General features: G+C 40.7%; 1 protein-coding gene across 1 annotated transcript in view; it reads left to right on the top strand.

Annotated features, from left to right (window-relative positions):
- The first annotated feature begins 3,080 nt into the window (after window positions 1-3,080).
- atp1b3a (ATPase Na+/K+ transporting subunit beta 3a) overlaps window positions 3,081-16,699 on the top strand; it is a 46,939-nt gene continuing 33,320 nt past the window's right edge. Inside the window, exon 1 of the mRNA XM_059993923.1 lies at window positions 3,081-3,389. Within this exon, the coding sequence (XP_059849906.1) occupies window positions 3,278-3,389 (112 nt within the window). The 5' untranslated portion in view covers window positions 3,081-3,277. The remainder of the gene's footprint in view (window positions 3,390-16,699) is intronic.

The raw sequence follows: 16,699 nt of genomic DNA, 5'->3' as shown, positions 1-16,699 counted from the left end.
GGAGTGAGTTGATGGGAACGTGGGGAGAATAAAATGGGTTAGTGTAAGATTAATGTAAACTGACGTCTAATGTCCAGCACAGAATCCGTGGGCCCACAGACCCGTTTCCAAGCTGCATCTCCCTGTCACTCTGTCAGCAAAACTGAGATGCATTTCTACTTATACTTGATGTATTACTGTGGCATTTCACTTTTGTTTTCTGTTCCTCAAACAACAACTTATCAGAGCTTGGCGCTATCAACTCTTGCATTATCTTAACCAAAACAAACTTCAGAATCGTTAGTTGTTGAACACTACAGCACAGAAATAGGCCTTTTGGCCCATCTAGTCTATGCCAAAGTACTATTCTGCCTAGTCACATCCATCTGTACCTGGGCCATTACAAATTTCTTTTGTGTTGAAATTGAACCCACAGCCACCACGTGCACTGGTGGCTCATCCCACAATCTCACCTCCCTCTGAGTGAAGAACCTTCCCCTCATGCTCCCCTTAAACATTTCCCCTTTCACACATAACCCATAACCTCTAGTTCTAGTCTCATCCAACCTCAGTGGGAAAGGCCTATCTATTCCCCTTATACTTTTATATACCTCTAGCAAACCTCACCTCACTCTTCTATGCTCTAGAGATTAAAGTCCTAACCTATTCAATCTTTCCCTATAACTCAGGTTCTCAAGTCCTAGCAAATTCCTTGTAAATTTTCTCTGCATTCTTTCAATCTTATTAATACTTTATCTGTAAGTGGGTGATCATAACTGCACATGGTATTCCAAATTAGGTCTGACCAACATCATATACAGCTTCATCATAACATCCCAACTCCTGTACTCAACACTTTGATTCACGAAGACCAAAGTGCCAAAAACTCTCTTTATGACCCTATCTACCTGTGACATGACTTTCAAGGAATGATGAGCCACCTATTCCCAGATCCCTCTATTCTGCCATACTCCGTAGTGCCCTGTCACCCACCATTTAAGTCCTAACCTGGTTTGCCCTCCCAACATGCAACACATCACATTTGTTTGCATTAAATTCCATCTGCCATTTTTCATAATAAAAAATGATTTACAATAAGTGATGCAATTCCTTTTCATTCTTACATTCATAGAAAAGCTGTTCAATCACATTTCTTAAAACTAATAGCATCTGCAGTCCCCTGCGGTAGTACAATGCTAAAATAAATGTGGGGCTTCCTAACCCAGCCCGACCCTTCCCTGTGTTGTAGCAGAAGTACCCTATATTTTGGAACACACAAAGTGCTGGAGAAACTCGGCAGGTCAGGCAGCATTAATGGAGAGGAATAAACAGTTAACATTTTGAGCTGAGACCCTGCAGCAGGACTGCAATGGAAGGGGAAAAGGCAACAGAATAAGGTAATGTGGGGAGGGAAAGGAGTATAAACTGGCAGGTGATAGGTGAAACCAGGAAAGGGGGAAGGTGGGTGGGTTGGGGAGGAAAGGATGAAGTAAGAAGCTGGGAGGTGATAGGGGCAAAAGGTAAAGGGCTGAAGAAAAATGAATCTTAAATACAGGAAAGTGGACCATGAGGAAGAAGAGGAGGGGTACCAGATAGAGGTGATGGGTAGGTAAGGAGAGAAGGGATAAGAGGGGAGCCAGAATGGGAAATGCAAAAGAAGGAGCTTTGGGGAGAAATGACCAAAAGTTAGAGAAATCAATGTTCGCTTAATTAGATCCTGGTTTGCGCCAGTCCCCAGCATTTGTCTACAAACATCTCAATGTGCCTGGAGGCCAACAAGTTTTGGGCAGAACGAAGAGCTGGTGACCTTCCAGCAGCACTTGATGTCCATCTCTCTGCGTGCCCCAGGAACTCTGGGATCAGAGTTCTCAATCGTGCAGCTGCTCGGGATGAACCATGACACAGCCCTCTTCGCTAACCCACAGTCGACAGAGGTGAGCAACCATCTCATCCCTGTTACACACATCTCAGAGCAGTGGGAGGTAATTCTCGGTGCAAGCAGGAAGAATCTGACTAAGGTTTGAGTTCCTTCTGAAGCAATTTTACCCCCCCCCCCCAAGCCCAACAGCTCCCAACCATGTACTGAGGTCAGTTTGATCCACAAACAGAAGATTTAAGTTCAGGTTGGCGAAATCAGGATGTGCCCCACTGGCTATATCATCATCCCATTCAGTTCAAGACTTGGCACTATTGTATATGAATGATACACTTAAAAGATGCTACAATCATACATTTATTTCTTGCTCAGCCTTTTACCCCCCCCCCCGTTTTCCATTTTATAACTTTTTAAGCCCTAACTTTTCTTACTTCCTCTTACAGCCAGAGAACCGAAATGTTAACTCTCCATAGCCGCTGAGTCCTTCTTGCGGCTTCCCTTTGAATATCAATTGTCCAACATTTGCACTAATTTGCTTATGGATGTTACTCACAGTTATGGCAGAACTATCAAAATGGAAGTTGGTATTGTAATACGGTGCTGATGATTTCAGAGATGGGGATAAACCAGTCTAGAATTCTGAGCTTACCCGTTCTCCTGTGTAAAAACTAGTGCAAAGAGGATTTCTGTCTAGCTAACGATCATATGTTTTCGGAAGACGGCACATGTGTGTCCGCATTTCGTAGTGTGTCAGCTGTGGCGAAACGTATCGGCTGTTCACAGGATGCAAGGAATATTGTCCCTTCCCTCATCCACAACCTCGCACAAATATACTGCAGTTGCTTTCAGAATTTCAAAGGCTTTCACCCCCTACACACTTACACCCCTCCGTCCGCAGGTGGGTGCGCAAACACGCCACTGTGGTATGGTGCAGCGCGCGTGCTCGCGGTTCCTTCGCCCTCCCGCGCTAAAGTAGGTGATGCACATGTACCTTCCCACTGAAGCACTGGTCTCATCAGCTTTCCGTCCCTCCTCCATGGGAATGGTTTCACGCGTGCGCGCCCGCCCCCCGAATTCCGAGGGCGCACCTGCCCACCCCGCCTCCCGATTGGGCCACGCCAGCGCGGGCGCGCCCCCTTCCTCCTCGGCGCCCGCGCACCAGCAGCCACGCCGCGGCGCGTGCCATCCCCGGGGCCGCGCCCCGTCGCGCGCCGGCTTTGCGCAAGGCGCATGCTCGGTCAGCCTTATAGCCGCGGGGTAGCCGCTGCGGTTCTTCACTGCAGCATCGAAGGGCGACGGTAGCACAAGTGGGATCGAGGGGGTAAAAAGGGAAAGAGAAGCCCATAACATTATCCAAAGATAACTAGACCCCTCGTCTGCTTAAAAGGACTGTTACAGCCCTCCCAGCTTATCTTGAACACCATGGCTGATAAGGATGTGAAGAAGGATTTCGAACAAGAAGCAGGAGGATGGAAGAACTTCATCTACAACCCCGGAACCGGCCAGTTTATGGGGAGGACGGCCAGCAGTTGGGGTAAGGAAGCACGGAGAGAGGGAGAGAAATGGTGTGCGTGTTCTGCAAACACACAAAATAAGCCTCTTTATTTAGGGAAAAAATATTTCCAAGGCTAGATCTTGAATGAGCTATAAATTGCTTCATTTTATTGTGTGCGTTTAGAATCAGGATTGATAGATATTTATGGTTGAGTGCGAGGGTCTTCACCCAGGTCACGATTGCTGCGTTTGGAAGAGAGAGGATGAACCATTCTCAGACGCTTCGCCCGCAGTGCTGCATTTCCTATGTTAGCAGGCCGGGCAGCATCCCGCAGGGACTGAGGGCAGAATGTGCAGAGAGTAACCGGGGATCCCCCTCTCGTCTCGTCTCTCTCACGCACAGACACACTCACTTTCTCTCTCACTCTCTCTCGCTCTCACGCACATACTCTCTTGCTCTCTCCGTCTCTCATGCACACAAGCTGACATTTGCTCTTTCCCACACACATACACTCTCTCGCTCTGACCCACACACAATCGCCAGGCGTACCATTGATAAGGCCGGTTAAACCAATACTAAGTCAGGGAGAAGACGAGGTGTAATTTTATAGTGTTTATTCAAAGCAATATTCTGCTGGTATGGCAAAATGTATGGGGGGGGGGGGGGTAAGGAAGCTAAGCAGGCGGGAGGTAATTGGGAGAGACCTGCGCATTATGCAGTGACTGTCAATCACGATGCTCAGTGTTAACGTGAGCAAACTCCTAATGGTCGATATGAATGACTAGTCGTATCCGCCAGGTTTCCTGTTCTTTCGTTCCAATGAGACCTTGGTCAGCTTACTGAGATTTACTTGAACATCAGTCAGTCACCGCACGCTGCAAACTGTTGTGAATTTGTAGCACATTGCTGTAAATGCTTGAGGTGGATGCCAAATAAATTCCTATAATATTAAGTGTTCTTATTTTTAAACAACATGAAATGAAAGCTTGTCATTCTAAAATAATCCTGTTGTTATATACCTATTGCATGGAAACACGTATATAAATCATTATTAATCGCAATCAAAGATTTCCAGTCTTTTTGTTTTAACTGTACCTTTGGCAACAGGAAAGTAATCATTTTTTGAAAAGGTGTGATTTTCATCATAGATGGATTGTAGCAATGCAGTCCCCAACGAAACGGAATCTCTGAAGATGAATAATTGGAAAAGCACGGCTAGTTAAGGTCTCCAAAGGCCAATGCTTTAATATGATCGACTTTAAATTTGCATTGCCTAATGCAAAGGGAAACATTTATATGTTACTTGTATCAAATCGTTTAAATAACTTAATTACAAATGTTGAGCAACATCAATGGAAGTTGTACTTGTATAGATCATTTCTTGTACATCATTATCTACCATCAATTTTTATTTTTACTTGAGATAAAGAAACTATAACTTTGCTAACTTTGACCTTGGTATGTTTATGTCCCCATTTTGGAAATCTTGCCTGAGGATCATTGGATATTTTCTTTTAAATGTTAAGGATAATTCTATCCATTAGTTTTAAAATGCCTATATGGAGAATTTAAAACTGTTATATATGGAAACTCTTTCTTGTGTAACAATCAATTTGCAGAAAAGAAAGCCAGTCTAATCGATTTCTCCTCCTTATGTTGTATTGCTTACTAGTTATCCTTGAAACTACCACAGGAAACCAGAGCAGGGCGCCATCCAGAAACATGAAGCCAAACACTTTTAACTGTTTGAAAATAAATATTTCTTTTCCTTTGGACATTGTAATAAGTATTTGTATGTTCTTTATTTTTATCTAAACTGTGATGCACCTGTTGAAATATACAAAGGAGTGCTTTTTCTAGACAAACTGTAACATTGATATTAGCAGTCATTCCTTTTTTTGAATTTGACTCTTGACTGAATTTTGGGTGTGTGTGCCCCTTATCACATTGAGCTGACCTTCTCGCACCTCATTGTGGCTGCGTCCTCATTTCTGAGCAGACATTGGAAGTAGCAATATGACTACTGGATCTATTAATTTTAAGTAAATTCTCTGAGCAGCACCTTGTCTGAAGGAGAAATGGAGAGTAGGAAATGTGAGAGATTGGTCTACAGAGTTAAACTGCACAGGCAAATGTACCAATGAGAAAAAATCTGACCACTTCAACAGCTAAATAATTAGCATACCAGTGTTTGCAGTGATTGGGGATTAATAAATAAAATGGTGATACTGCCTTCTAATTTAATCAGTTCACATATTTATTATTTTTCTCTTGGATGGCATTTCGATTTGAAATGGAAGCCAATATTGACGTTGGATAATAAATAGCCATTATCAGTACTAGCATTACCTGTGTAAGACAAGTCTAAGAACCTAAGTAGGAGCAAATGCAAGACTTTCAACCCCTTGAGTTAGCTCTCGGATTCCATAAGATCATTGCCAATTTAATCATGGACTCTATCTACTTTCCTACCTGCTCCCCATAACCAATCATAGAGCTGTTCATCCTGTCTCAGTTTCTGTAGATTTAATCTAACACTCGGGTTGTGAAAAGATTTTTATTTCTCAGGATGTGGGCAAAATTAGTGTTTATCACTTGTGTCCAGTTGCTCTTGAAATGATGGCGGTGGATTGACTTTTTGAGCGACTGGAGACCTTGTGGTTGATGGTGCTCCAGTGAAAAACCCGTTACTATTGTAACCCTGACTTGCTGTTGTCTTGATTAAATGCTGTTTTAAACAATGCATGTGGAAATGTATTTCCAGGGATGTGCAAAATAGCCAGATGGATACAGATGAGGAAGGCCATTTGGCACATCCTGGCTCATCCAAACAGAAAGACTGCATAATTATATCCATTGCAACTCAACTTCCAAATATTTGTGACTCCAGGGTTTTCCAACATCACCCTAGGTAGGAGTCAATTCCATGTGTTCAATCTTTGTGTGATGAAAAACATCCTGATATCAGTCTGAAATCTTTGTTTTTACAATTTAAACTTATTCCCACAGTCCTACTATTAGTTTGTTTTGAAATGGTACTCCTGGATTATATTTTCTATGTCATCTTTTAATCTTTATAGCTCTTCTAAGGTCATTCCTCAGTTATCATTTTCCAAGGTTGGAAGTTCCCCGAGTCTTTCTGCTTAACTCATTCCTGTCTCTTGATTTTGTTCTGCTTAGCATAACTTGTCTTGTATTTTGGTTTCCAGAGTTCAGAGGGGCCTTAAATGGTAGCTTGAGTTCATTTAATGATACTCTTATCATTTGTATTTCCTCAGTACTGGGGACTAAATAGCTCCTCAAGGTATGAATACAATTCTGAGATTTGTAAATGCTTGTAATATATTATGAATTAACTGTTATCTACAGGACCCTCCTCCTGCACTAATTTCCACCCAGGTTTCTCCACAAGCACCATTTAACTCCTATTGTCAACAGATTCCTCCTCCCACTCCCTCCTTCAATAAGTCACCTCGACCCTTCTAGTCAAAGAAGACATTGAGCCTCTCTCTCCTGGCCCCAAGTCTACACTCCTCTTCCCAGTAACTCCCATGTTTCAGTCCTTGTAATCTTGTTTAGTTCAGTGAACGGCAAGATCTCTGGATGGTGTGTGACATGTAGATGAGCATTTTACCCAGCTCTTCAACACATTGATCAGTGTGATAGAGGGTGCAGATTTGTGAGTTGCTTTTAAAGCAACCTTGGCAGATTGTTACTGTGGAGATTTATGGAATGCTACTTAAATGACAAAATGGTAATAATGTTCATTATGAAATGCTAACCAGGGCTTACCCTGGTGAATGTCCATAGAGATGTATATATGTGTGAATTAGAAACAAGAATATTAGGCTGGCTGGTGGTTTAGTGACATCTACACTGGACTTTGAGGCAAATTCAATTCCAGCGGCTCCTTGCACGTTTTCCATCTGAGTCGAGCTAGCAACTTGGTCTCGGTTTTGGGGGGAAAAAAACAGTCAAATGGCAAAAATGCTGCCGGATGCACCACAAGACATGAAAAGGAATAACACAATAGAAGCAAAAACAGGCTATTCAGCCCTTCAAAACTGCTCTGCAATTCAAGGATATTACAGCTGATTTGAGTGGAACCCCAATTCTACATTTCCAACTATCGCTGCTACTAGCACACTATTGTATTGCTGATGATGAAACTGTTAAGGAGTCACCTTCCCAACAACGCTCTTGCCAGGAAATGTAACCACAAGCCATCAAGCTGTGGGTCAGTGACTAACTATTAAAACCCTGGGCTGGATGGCATATACCCCAGGTAACTATGCAAACCAATAGAAGATATTGCTGTGCTTTTGGCAATGATCTTTGTGTTCTCATTGGGCACAGGAGTAGTATCAGAAGATTGCAGGTGGTAAATGCTATTCCTTTGTTCAATTGAGGGAGTAGGGATAATCCTGGGAATTAAAGACCCTTGAGTCTTGTGTCAGTGATCGGCATAACTATTGGAGAGGATTCTTAGAGACAGGATTTATGAGCATTTGGAGAAGGATAATCAACATGGCTTCCTCGTGAACTGAATTGAATTGAATTCTTAAGGGAAGTGACAAAACAAATTTGATGAAAGGGGAGCAGTGGATGTGTAGTATATATGGATTTTATTAAGGTGCTTGATAAGGTTCCACATAGTTGAACTCATTCAGTAAGTCAGGTGACAAGCTAAGCTGTGTGGATTCTGAATTGGCTTCCCACTGCAGGCAGAGGACGATGGTAGATGGAGCATATTCTGCCTGTAGGTCAGTGACCAGTGGTATTCTGCAGGATTTGTTCTGGGAACCCTGCACTTAGTGATTTTTATAGGTAACTTGGACAAAGAAGTGAAGGGGAGGTTTAGTGTGTTTGCAGACGACACAGAGGTTGGTGGTGTTGTGGACCATGTACAAGGTTGTTGTAGGTTACATGGGGTATTGATAGGATGCAGATCATTAATGGGTAGCAGATGGAGTCTCCTCTGGAAAACTATGAAGTGATAGGTCAGAGTTGGAGGTAGAATACAGGGTTAATGGCAGAATTCTTTGAGATGTGTTGGAACAGGGATCTTGGAGTTCACATCCACAGATGCCTCAAAGTTGAATGGATGACTAAAAAGGCACGTGTTGTATTGGCCTTTATTAGTCAGGGGATCACGTTGAAGAGCTGCAATGTATTGTTGTAGCTCTAAAACTCCAGTTAGACCACACTAGGACTATTGTGTTCAGTTCATTTCTAGTTGGCTTATTACAGGAAGGATGTGGAAGCTTTAGAGATGGTGCAGAGGAGACTTACCAGGATGGTGCCTGGATTAGAGAGCATTTCTTATGAGGATAGGTTGAGCAGATGGAGTTGAGGGGTGATTTGATAGAGGTGTACAAAATGGTTAGAGGCATAGATAGTGGGCAGCTTTTCCGAGGTTGGAAATGGCTAATTAAAGGGGGCATACTTTTAAATGTTTGAAGAAAAGTATGGGGAGATGTTGGAGGTACTTTTTTTTTTACAGTGGTAGGTGCATGGAACACCATGCCGGGGCTGGTGGTAGAGGCAGAATGATCAGGGATACTTTAGAGACTCTTAGATACGCACATGGATGAAAGAAAAATGGAGAGTTATGTGGCAAAGAAGTGTTAAATTGATCACAAATTATCTTTTGTGATAGACCCATAAGATATAGGAGCAGAATTAGGCCATTCAGTCCATTGAGTCTGCTCTGCTATTCAATCCTGGCTTCTTCCAGAAACCCTTAACTCTCTTGCCATTTGAAAATCGATCAATCTTTGCCTTAACTATGCCCAATGACTTGGACTCCACATCTCCCTGTGACAACAAATTTCACAGATTCACCACCACAGAAATTCCTCCTCATCTTAGTTTTAAAAGGGTCATCCCTTTGTTCTGCAGCAGTGTCCTCAGATCCCAGACCTTTTCTGTCATGGAAACATCCCGTCCACTTTCATTCTGTCCAGGCTTTCCTGAACCAGGTGGGTTTCAATGAGGTGCCCCTCTGAGAAGGTAAGAAAAGGGATGGATAGGTAAAAGGATGAAGCCAGGTCAGATGGGATAATGGGCTGGGGTTGTACAAATGGTGATACAGACTCTCACTCAATATCACAGACGGATTGCTAAGTCATGTTTTTTGAACTTGACACTGAATTTTAATTCCATTCCCAGCTTGTCATTTTCATCAAGATTAATTACTTTCACCTGCTGTAAAATAGTCTATCTTTATTCTTGCCTTAGCCCATCCTCCGCTGAATCCTGCAGTCATGTTTTAGTTTTAGTTTTCACCAGAATCTAATTTGCCTAATTCAGGAGCATATTAGATTTTGATTATACTAAAAAATCTAATATTTGGTCCTTCCAAAATTCTGCTACTTGCATTGAAATCCACATGGCCCCATTTACCTCTTGATCTGTGCAGCCTTGACTTTTAAAACATTCAGCCTTGTTCTGATCCCTGCATTTTCTCCTGATGTGCCTGCTTCTGTAATCTTCTCCAGTCCTAAAGCTCTGGCCTCCCTGTGCATCACTCGATTTCTTCACCCCCATCAGGGGGTAGCTGTCACAGAGAATGACATAACACAAAACAGACTCCACAGCCCGTTGCATTCACACCAACTCATCGGCACTTCATACTCATCACTTTCATCTTCGGCAATTCTCCTGCTTGAGGCATTTTCTTGTCACTCTCCTCCACATCTTTAACAGGTGAGAGGAAATCTGACTACTAAGGGTAAATACACAAAATCACAGAACTTGCAAACTCCACATTCAAGACTGGAGCTACAAGGTTGCAGCAGTAATATGTTATTATGGTGTTGATTGTGATTTTAGGCATTTGAGTCTCCTTCAAGGCCTTCTTTAAAAACCTCTCTTCAACCTATCTGGTTGCCTGCTCTAATATATTCTTTCTTGGTTCTTGGTTTGGTTATTTTAGGACATTAAAGTTAATAATTAAGTAAATAATTTTCTTTCAAATGAGTAAATAGATGAATAAAATTGTGTGCCACGGTAGTCACTTTGAAGCTACAAGCCCAAAAATGTAAGTTAATCACGTTAAAGGCAACAGTATGTATTGTAAGTGAAGGAGGGGAAAATTACATTGGTGGAACATATCGGTCTCAAATTATCTCATCAAGTTGCCCTTTCTGTTCTCAACTTCTGACCATTGTACAGGGTTGGTGGAGACAACCTGTCACATACTACGAAAATCGTGAGTAATTTAAAGAGCTCTAATTAGCAGCTTCAGCCGCTGCAGTCCAATGAAGTTATTAAAGTTGCTGATGCCAATGAATTAGATTGTGCAATGCATAGCTGGTGGCACAACACTATTACAGTTGGGGCATCAGGGTTCAAGAAGTCAGTACCTTTTTCCTATGAGCACAGTGATTTTTTTTCCCCAGGTGCTCAGATTTCCTCCTACATTCCAAAGGTGTACCAGATAGTAGGTTAATTGGTCATTGTAAATTGTCTTGAGATTGCGCTGGGGAGAAATCGATGGATTGCTGGGTAGTGTGGCTTGTTGGACCGGAAGGACCTGTTCTGCACTGTTTCAATGAATGAATCAATCAATAAATATTCTAATCCAGAGCTTCTCCTGTTTTAGATCAACAAGTGTAAATAATTCATTGTAATTTACTGCAAACAGTCCATGTGCAAGAGATGTAAAATTTCAAAAACGTTTTTTTGGTTTTTGTTAACAGTTAAAAAGATCATTTTTGAAACAAGTGTGTGCATAATGTTCCACTCAATCATTATTTCTGACAGTAATCACTTTGTATGGATGTGTTTGCAAGGAAACTGTCAAATTTTGGAAACTTAATTCACATAAAATTACACATTCCTCCCATTGGTGGCACTGCAGTGCACCAGGTTTATATCTGAACCTGTGTTAGTGAAATCTCAATGCTCCAAATATTCTTTATTTCTTTGCATTCTTAATTAATAAAAGCTTCACTCCTCAATCATAAAATTGAAGCAATTATTTAAAATAAAGTACTTATAACCAAAATGAAGTATCATGTTTCACCTTCAGATCCTACTTGTTTTGATTTTGTGTACAATGTCACAAGGCCAATATAGATGAATTAAATATACCTTTTTCTAAAATTACTCTTGCAGTTAACAGTGTTTGCCATGTCAATTACAGCTCAGTTGGTGGCATTCTCACCTCCAAATAGTTCCAAGATTATATCAAAAATGCTTGAGCTACCACTCTAGTTCAGCCCTGAGATTGCTGCAGTGTTACAAGTGAATGTAAAACTTAAGAATCGTCTACTTTTTAATCTGTAAATGTAACTATTGCACTACATTCTAGAACATCAACAGTAATTTATATGCTTCTGACCAGCATCTACTCATCAATCACATACTGTATTAAAACAAAAGCCAGAACTGTGTGCAATCTAGTTGTCATGTTTCCTGCATCAGAACAGTCTGTGTCTCAATAAATACATCATTAGCTCTAAAACATTTCAGGACAGGAGATGCAAATTAGATTATGTTTTAGAGCATGAAACCTGAAATTCTTGGTTGTAATCTATTTTCTGAATAAAGTTGTATCCAAAAGATATTATAATCCACACACACACAAAATAATATGAAATTGGTGTTCAGTATATTTAAATGTGTGGTTGTCAGTGTCTCTGCCAGTTGCATTTTTACTTTTGATTTAGGCTTGAGCACAGCAACCTAGTCATGAACTGAATGCTACACTACCCAAGATTTCTATTATGGTTGAGATCTTAAAACTAAGCTTCTGTTGATACCTTTGTGTAGATATACAAGATCCTTCAGAACTGCTTCAAAGAAGGCAAGGGAAAAATTTCCTGATATGGAGGCCAATATTTATATCAATTAGCAGTTAATACAAGTTATATGGAATGCTAATTGTTTGATATTATCACAAAGTTGTTTCGGGAACTTGCTGGTTCTAAATTGGCTCCTATATTGAAAATGTGGCTGTAAAAGTATTTGATTGACTGTAAAATGTTTAAGAGCTCCTGAGCTCATCAAAATAAAGATAAATGAATTCTGTCTTTATTATCTAATATTCTGACAGATAAAGATTTGAAAGATAATTTGGTGCTGTTTTAATTTTCTTGCAAATAGTAAAATTTATGCCTTTTAATAATGTATATAGTATTTTCCTTTTGCGTGAAATATTGATACCCTCCTCAAATTTGTTGGAGGACCTTAGGAACATCTAACTAATAATTCTCTGAGGATTGCTGGTCCTATGCAAGAAACCTTTGGGGAGGGTGAGGTGGCTTTGTTTTGGTACCATTTAATATTTTATGACAAATGAGAACTTCCATGGCAGATAAATCATCAACAACTTCGGATCTTTTTAGAATACCCAATTATCCCTTCACATCACTAACCATAAACTCCAAATCCAGTAAACAAGCATACCTAAAATTAAACTTACTGATCTTCAGTGCAACAGTATGTCCAAGGTGTGCCAAGCACCTATTGAATAATGTAATATTTGTTATTGTGTAGGAGTTTAAAGTGCCATTATGACTGTAAAGTTGACCATATACACATCATTGTAGGTATACATAACATGATTGGTATGCATTTTGACAGAAAAACTCCCGACAGGGATAACTAAAGGATAAATATATACTAACCAGGGAAATAATTTGCTTTCAGTCTTTAACTGTTAATTACCTATTTCACTGAGTAATGCTATCTCAGATGTGTAAGTGCAATAAGTTATATTTTTCACCCATATATAAACTGAAACTGCATAATGCAATGATAGGGATGGGGATGGTAGGGGGAAAGGGCAAAGAACACCAAGAATTAATTCTCAGATTTTAGATTGCAGAACCATAATTATTCTTCATCTGCCTGTGAGAGAGTAATTCTCCTTATGTGGATTCCTTTAGGAAATAAAGCAGTATTACACTACAGAAACAGCCGACTGGTTATAGAGATCTTTATGTACATCAGCCTGTTGCTGTTTGTACCACCATGGCAAAGTAGAAGAAGTGGTTTATAGAATTTATAGAACATAGAACAGTGCAACATTGGACTGACCATTTGGCACACATGTTGTTCAGATCTTGATACCAATTTAAATAAGTGTTTTGTTCCCAACCCCATCAAGCACTCTTCCTATCACAAGCCATTCAAACCTGAAATCATTTTCATGAACCTCCTTTGAAACTTGTCCACATCTTTCCTAGGATAGAGGACCCAAAACTGCTGACAATACTCCACGTGAACCTCATCAGTGCTTTATAAAGTCTCAACATTACATCGTTGCTTTTATATTCTAGTCCTCTTGAAATGAATGCTAACTTCACATTTGCCTTCCTCACCGCAGACTCAACCTGCAAATTAACCTTTAGGGAATCCTGCACAAAGGCTCCCAAGTTCCTTTGCACCTCGATTTTTTTATGTATTTTCTCTCCATTTAGAAAATAGTTAACCCTTTCATTTCTTCTCGCACAGTGAAAGACCATACACTTCCTGACACTGTAGTCCATCTGCCACTTCTTTGTCCATTTTCCTAAACTGATTCAAGTTAACGCCATCAGTGCCATCACCCAAGTCATTTACATATAGCATTAAAAAAAATTAGTCCCAACACAGACCCCTGTGGAACACCACTAGACACTGGCAGCTAGCCAGAAAAAGCCACCTTTATTCCCACTCTTTGCCTCCTGTCAGTCAGGCAGTGATTTATCCATGCTAGAATCTTCCCTGTAATACCATGGGCTTGCAGCTTGTTAAGCAGCCTCTTATGTAGCACCTTGTCAAAGGCCTTCTAAAAATCCAAATGGACAATATCAACTGATTCTCCTTTGTCTCTCCGGCATGTTATTTCTTAAAAGAATTCTGATAGACTTGTTAGGAAACCATGCTGACTACAGCCTATTTTATCATGCCTCCAAGAACACTGAAGCCATATCCTTAACAATGGATTCCAACATCTTTCCAACTGCTGAGGACAGACTAACTGCCTATAATTTCCTTTCTTCTGCCTCTCTTGAAGAATGGAGTGACATTTGGAATTCTCCTATCTTCCAGAATCAAGTGATTTTGTAAGATTATATTAATGCCTCCACAATCTTCAGCCACCTCTTTCAGAACAGTGGTGTGTACACCGCCTGGTCTGGGTGACTTATCTACCTTCAGACCTTTCAGTTTCCCAAGAACCTTCTCCCTAGTAATGGTAGCTTCACACAGTTCATGAAACCTGGAACTTCCATCATTCTGCTAGTGTCTTCCACAGTGAAGACTGATGCAAAATACTCAGAAACAGAATCGGGTTTATTATCACTGACATGTGACGTGAAATTTGTTAACTTAGCAGCAGCAGTAGTTCAATGCAATACTTAATCTAGCAGAGAGAGAGAAAAAAAATGATAAATAAAATAAATAATAATAAATAAACAAGTAAATCAATTATATATATATATTGAATAGATTATTAAAATATGCTAAAACAGAAATACTGTATTTTTTTTTAAAGTGAGGTAGTGTCCAAAGCTTCAAAGTCCATTTAGGAATCAGATGGCAGAGGAGAAGAAACTGTTCCTGAATCACTGAGTGTGTGCCTTCAGGCTCTTGTATCTCCTACCTGATGGTAACAGAGAGAAAAGGGCATGCCCTGGGTGCTGGAGGTCTTTAATAATAGACACTGCCTTTCTGAGACACCACTCCCTAAAGATGTCCTGGGTACTTTGTAGGCTAGTGCCCAAAATGGAGCTGACTAGATTTACAATTTTCTGCAACTTCTTTTGGTCCTGTGCAGTAGCCCCTCCATACCAGACAGTGATGCAGCCTGTCAGAATGCTCTCCACGGTACAACTATAGAGTTTTTGAGTGTATTTGTTGACATGTGAAATTGCTTCAAACTCCTAATAAAGTATAGCCACTGTCTTGCCTTCTTTATGACTACATCAATATGACCAGGTTAGATCCTCAGATCTTGACACCCAGGAAATTGAAGATGCTCACTCTCTCCACTTATGATCTCTCTGAGGATTGGTATATGCTCCTTCGTCTTACCCTTCCTTAAGTCCAACAATTAGCTCTTCTGTCTTACTGACGTTGAGTGCCAGTTTGTTGCTGCTGCACCACTCCACTAGTTGGCATATCTCACTCCCGTATGCCCTCTTATCACCACCTGAGATTCTACCAACAATGGCTGTATAGTCAGCAAATTTGTAGATGGTAATTGAGCTATGCCTAGCCACACAGTCATGTGTATACAGAGAGTAGGGCAGTGGGCTAAGCACATACCCCTGAGGTGCGCCGTTTGGTCCATTATTTAGTTGTCCTCCATTATTACCTCTCCTGCATCATTTTCCAGCAGTCCAATATCCATTCTCTCTTGCACTTTATGTATCTGAAGAAACTTCTGGTATTTCCTTAATATTTAGGCTAGCTTTCTTTTGTATTCCATGTTTACCATCTTAATGACTTTTTTTAAGTCGCCTATTTGAAAGTTTCCCAGTCCTCTAACTTCCCAATAGTTTTTGCTCTATCATATACCCTATTTTGACTTTTATGTTGGCTTTGATTTCTCTTGTTAGCCAAGGTTGTGTCATGTTGCCTTTAGAATACTTCCTCTTTGGGATGTATATATTTCCTGTGCCTACCAAATTGCTTCCAGAATTCCAGCCATTGCTGATCTGCCATCATTCCTGCCAGTGCTCTTTTCCAGTCAATTCTGGTCAAATCCTCTCATGCCTCTAATTCCCTTTACTCCACTGTAACACTGATGTATTTGACTGTAGCTTCTTCTCAAAATTTAGGGTGAATTCGATCATAGTCTGATCACCTACCCCTAAGGGTTCTTTTATCTTAAGCTCTCTAGTCAATTCCATTTCTTTGCATAACACCCAATCCAGAATAGCTGATCCCCGAGTGAGCTGAACCATGAGCTGCTCTAAAAAGCCTTCTCAAAGGCACTCTAAAAATTCACCCTCTTGGAATCCAGCACCAACACGATTTTCCAAATCTACCTGCATATTGAAATCCCCCATGATAATAGTAACATATCCCTATGTAATTTATGGACCACATCCTTACTACTGTTTGGGGATCGGTTTTTAACTCCAATCGGGGTCTTTTTACCCTTGCAGTTCCTTAGTTCTATTCACAATGATTCAACACTTCTGACCCTATGTCACCTCTTTCTAACGATTTGATTTCATTTTTTACCAACAGCGCCTCTCTGCCTTCCTGTCTGACATTTTGGCATGTGTATCCTTGGACATTAACCTCCCAGCTATAATCTTCTTTCAGCCATGATTTAGTGATTCCTACAACATCATACATGCCAATCCGTGGTACAATTTCAAACACTGCGCGAATTCAAATATAAC

Source organism: Hypanus sabinus, chromosome 2, assembly GCF_030144855.1.
Source record: "Hypanus sabinus isolate sHypSab1 chromosome 2, sHypSab1.hap1, whole genome shotgun sequence".
NCBI lineage: Eukaryota > Metazoa > Chordata > Chondrichthyes > Myliobatiformes > Dasyatidae > Hypanus > Hypanus sabinus.
The sequence above is the reverse complement of the archived record's forward strand: the minus strand, read 5'-3'. Positions and strand labels throughout refer to the sequence as shown.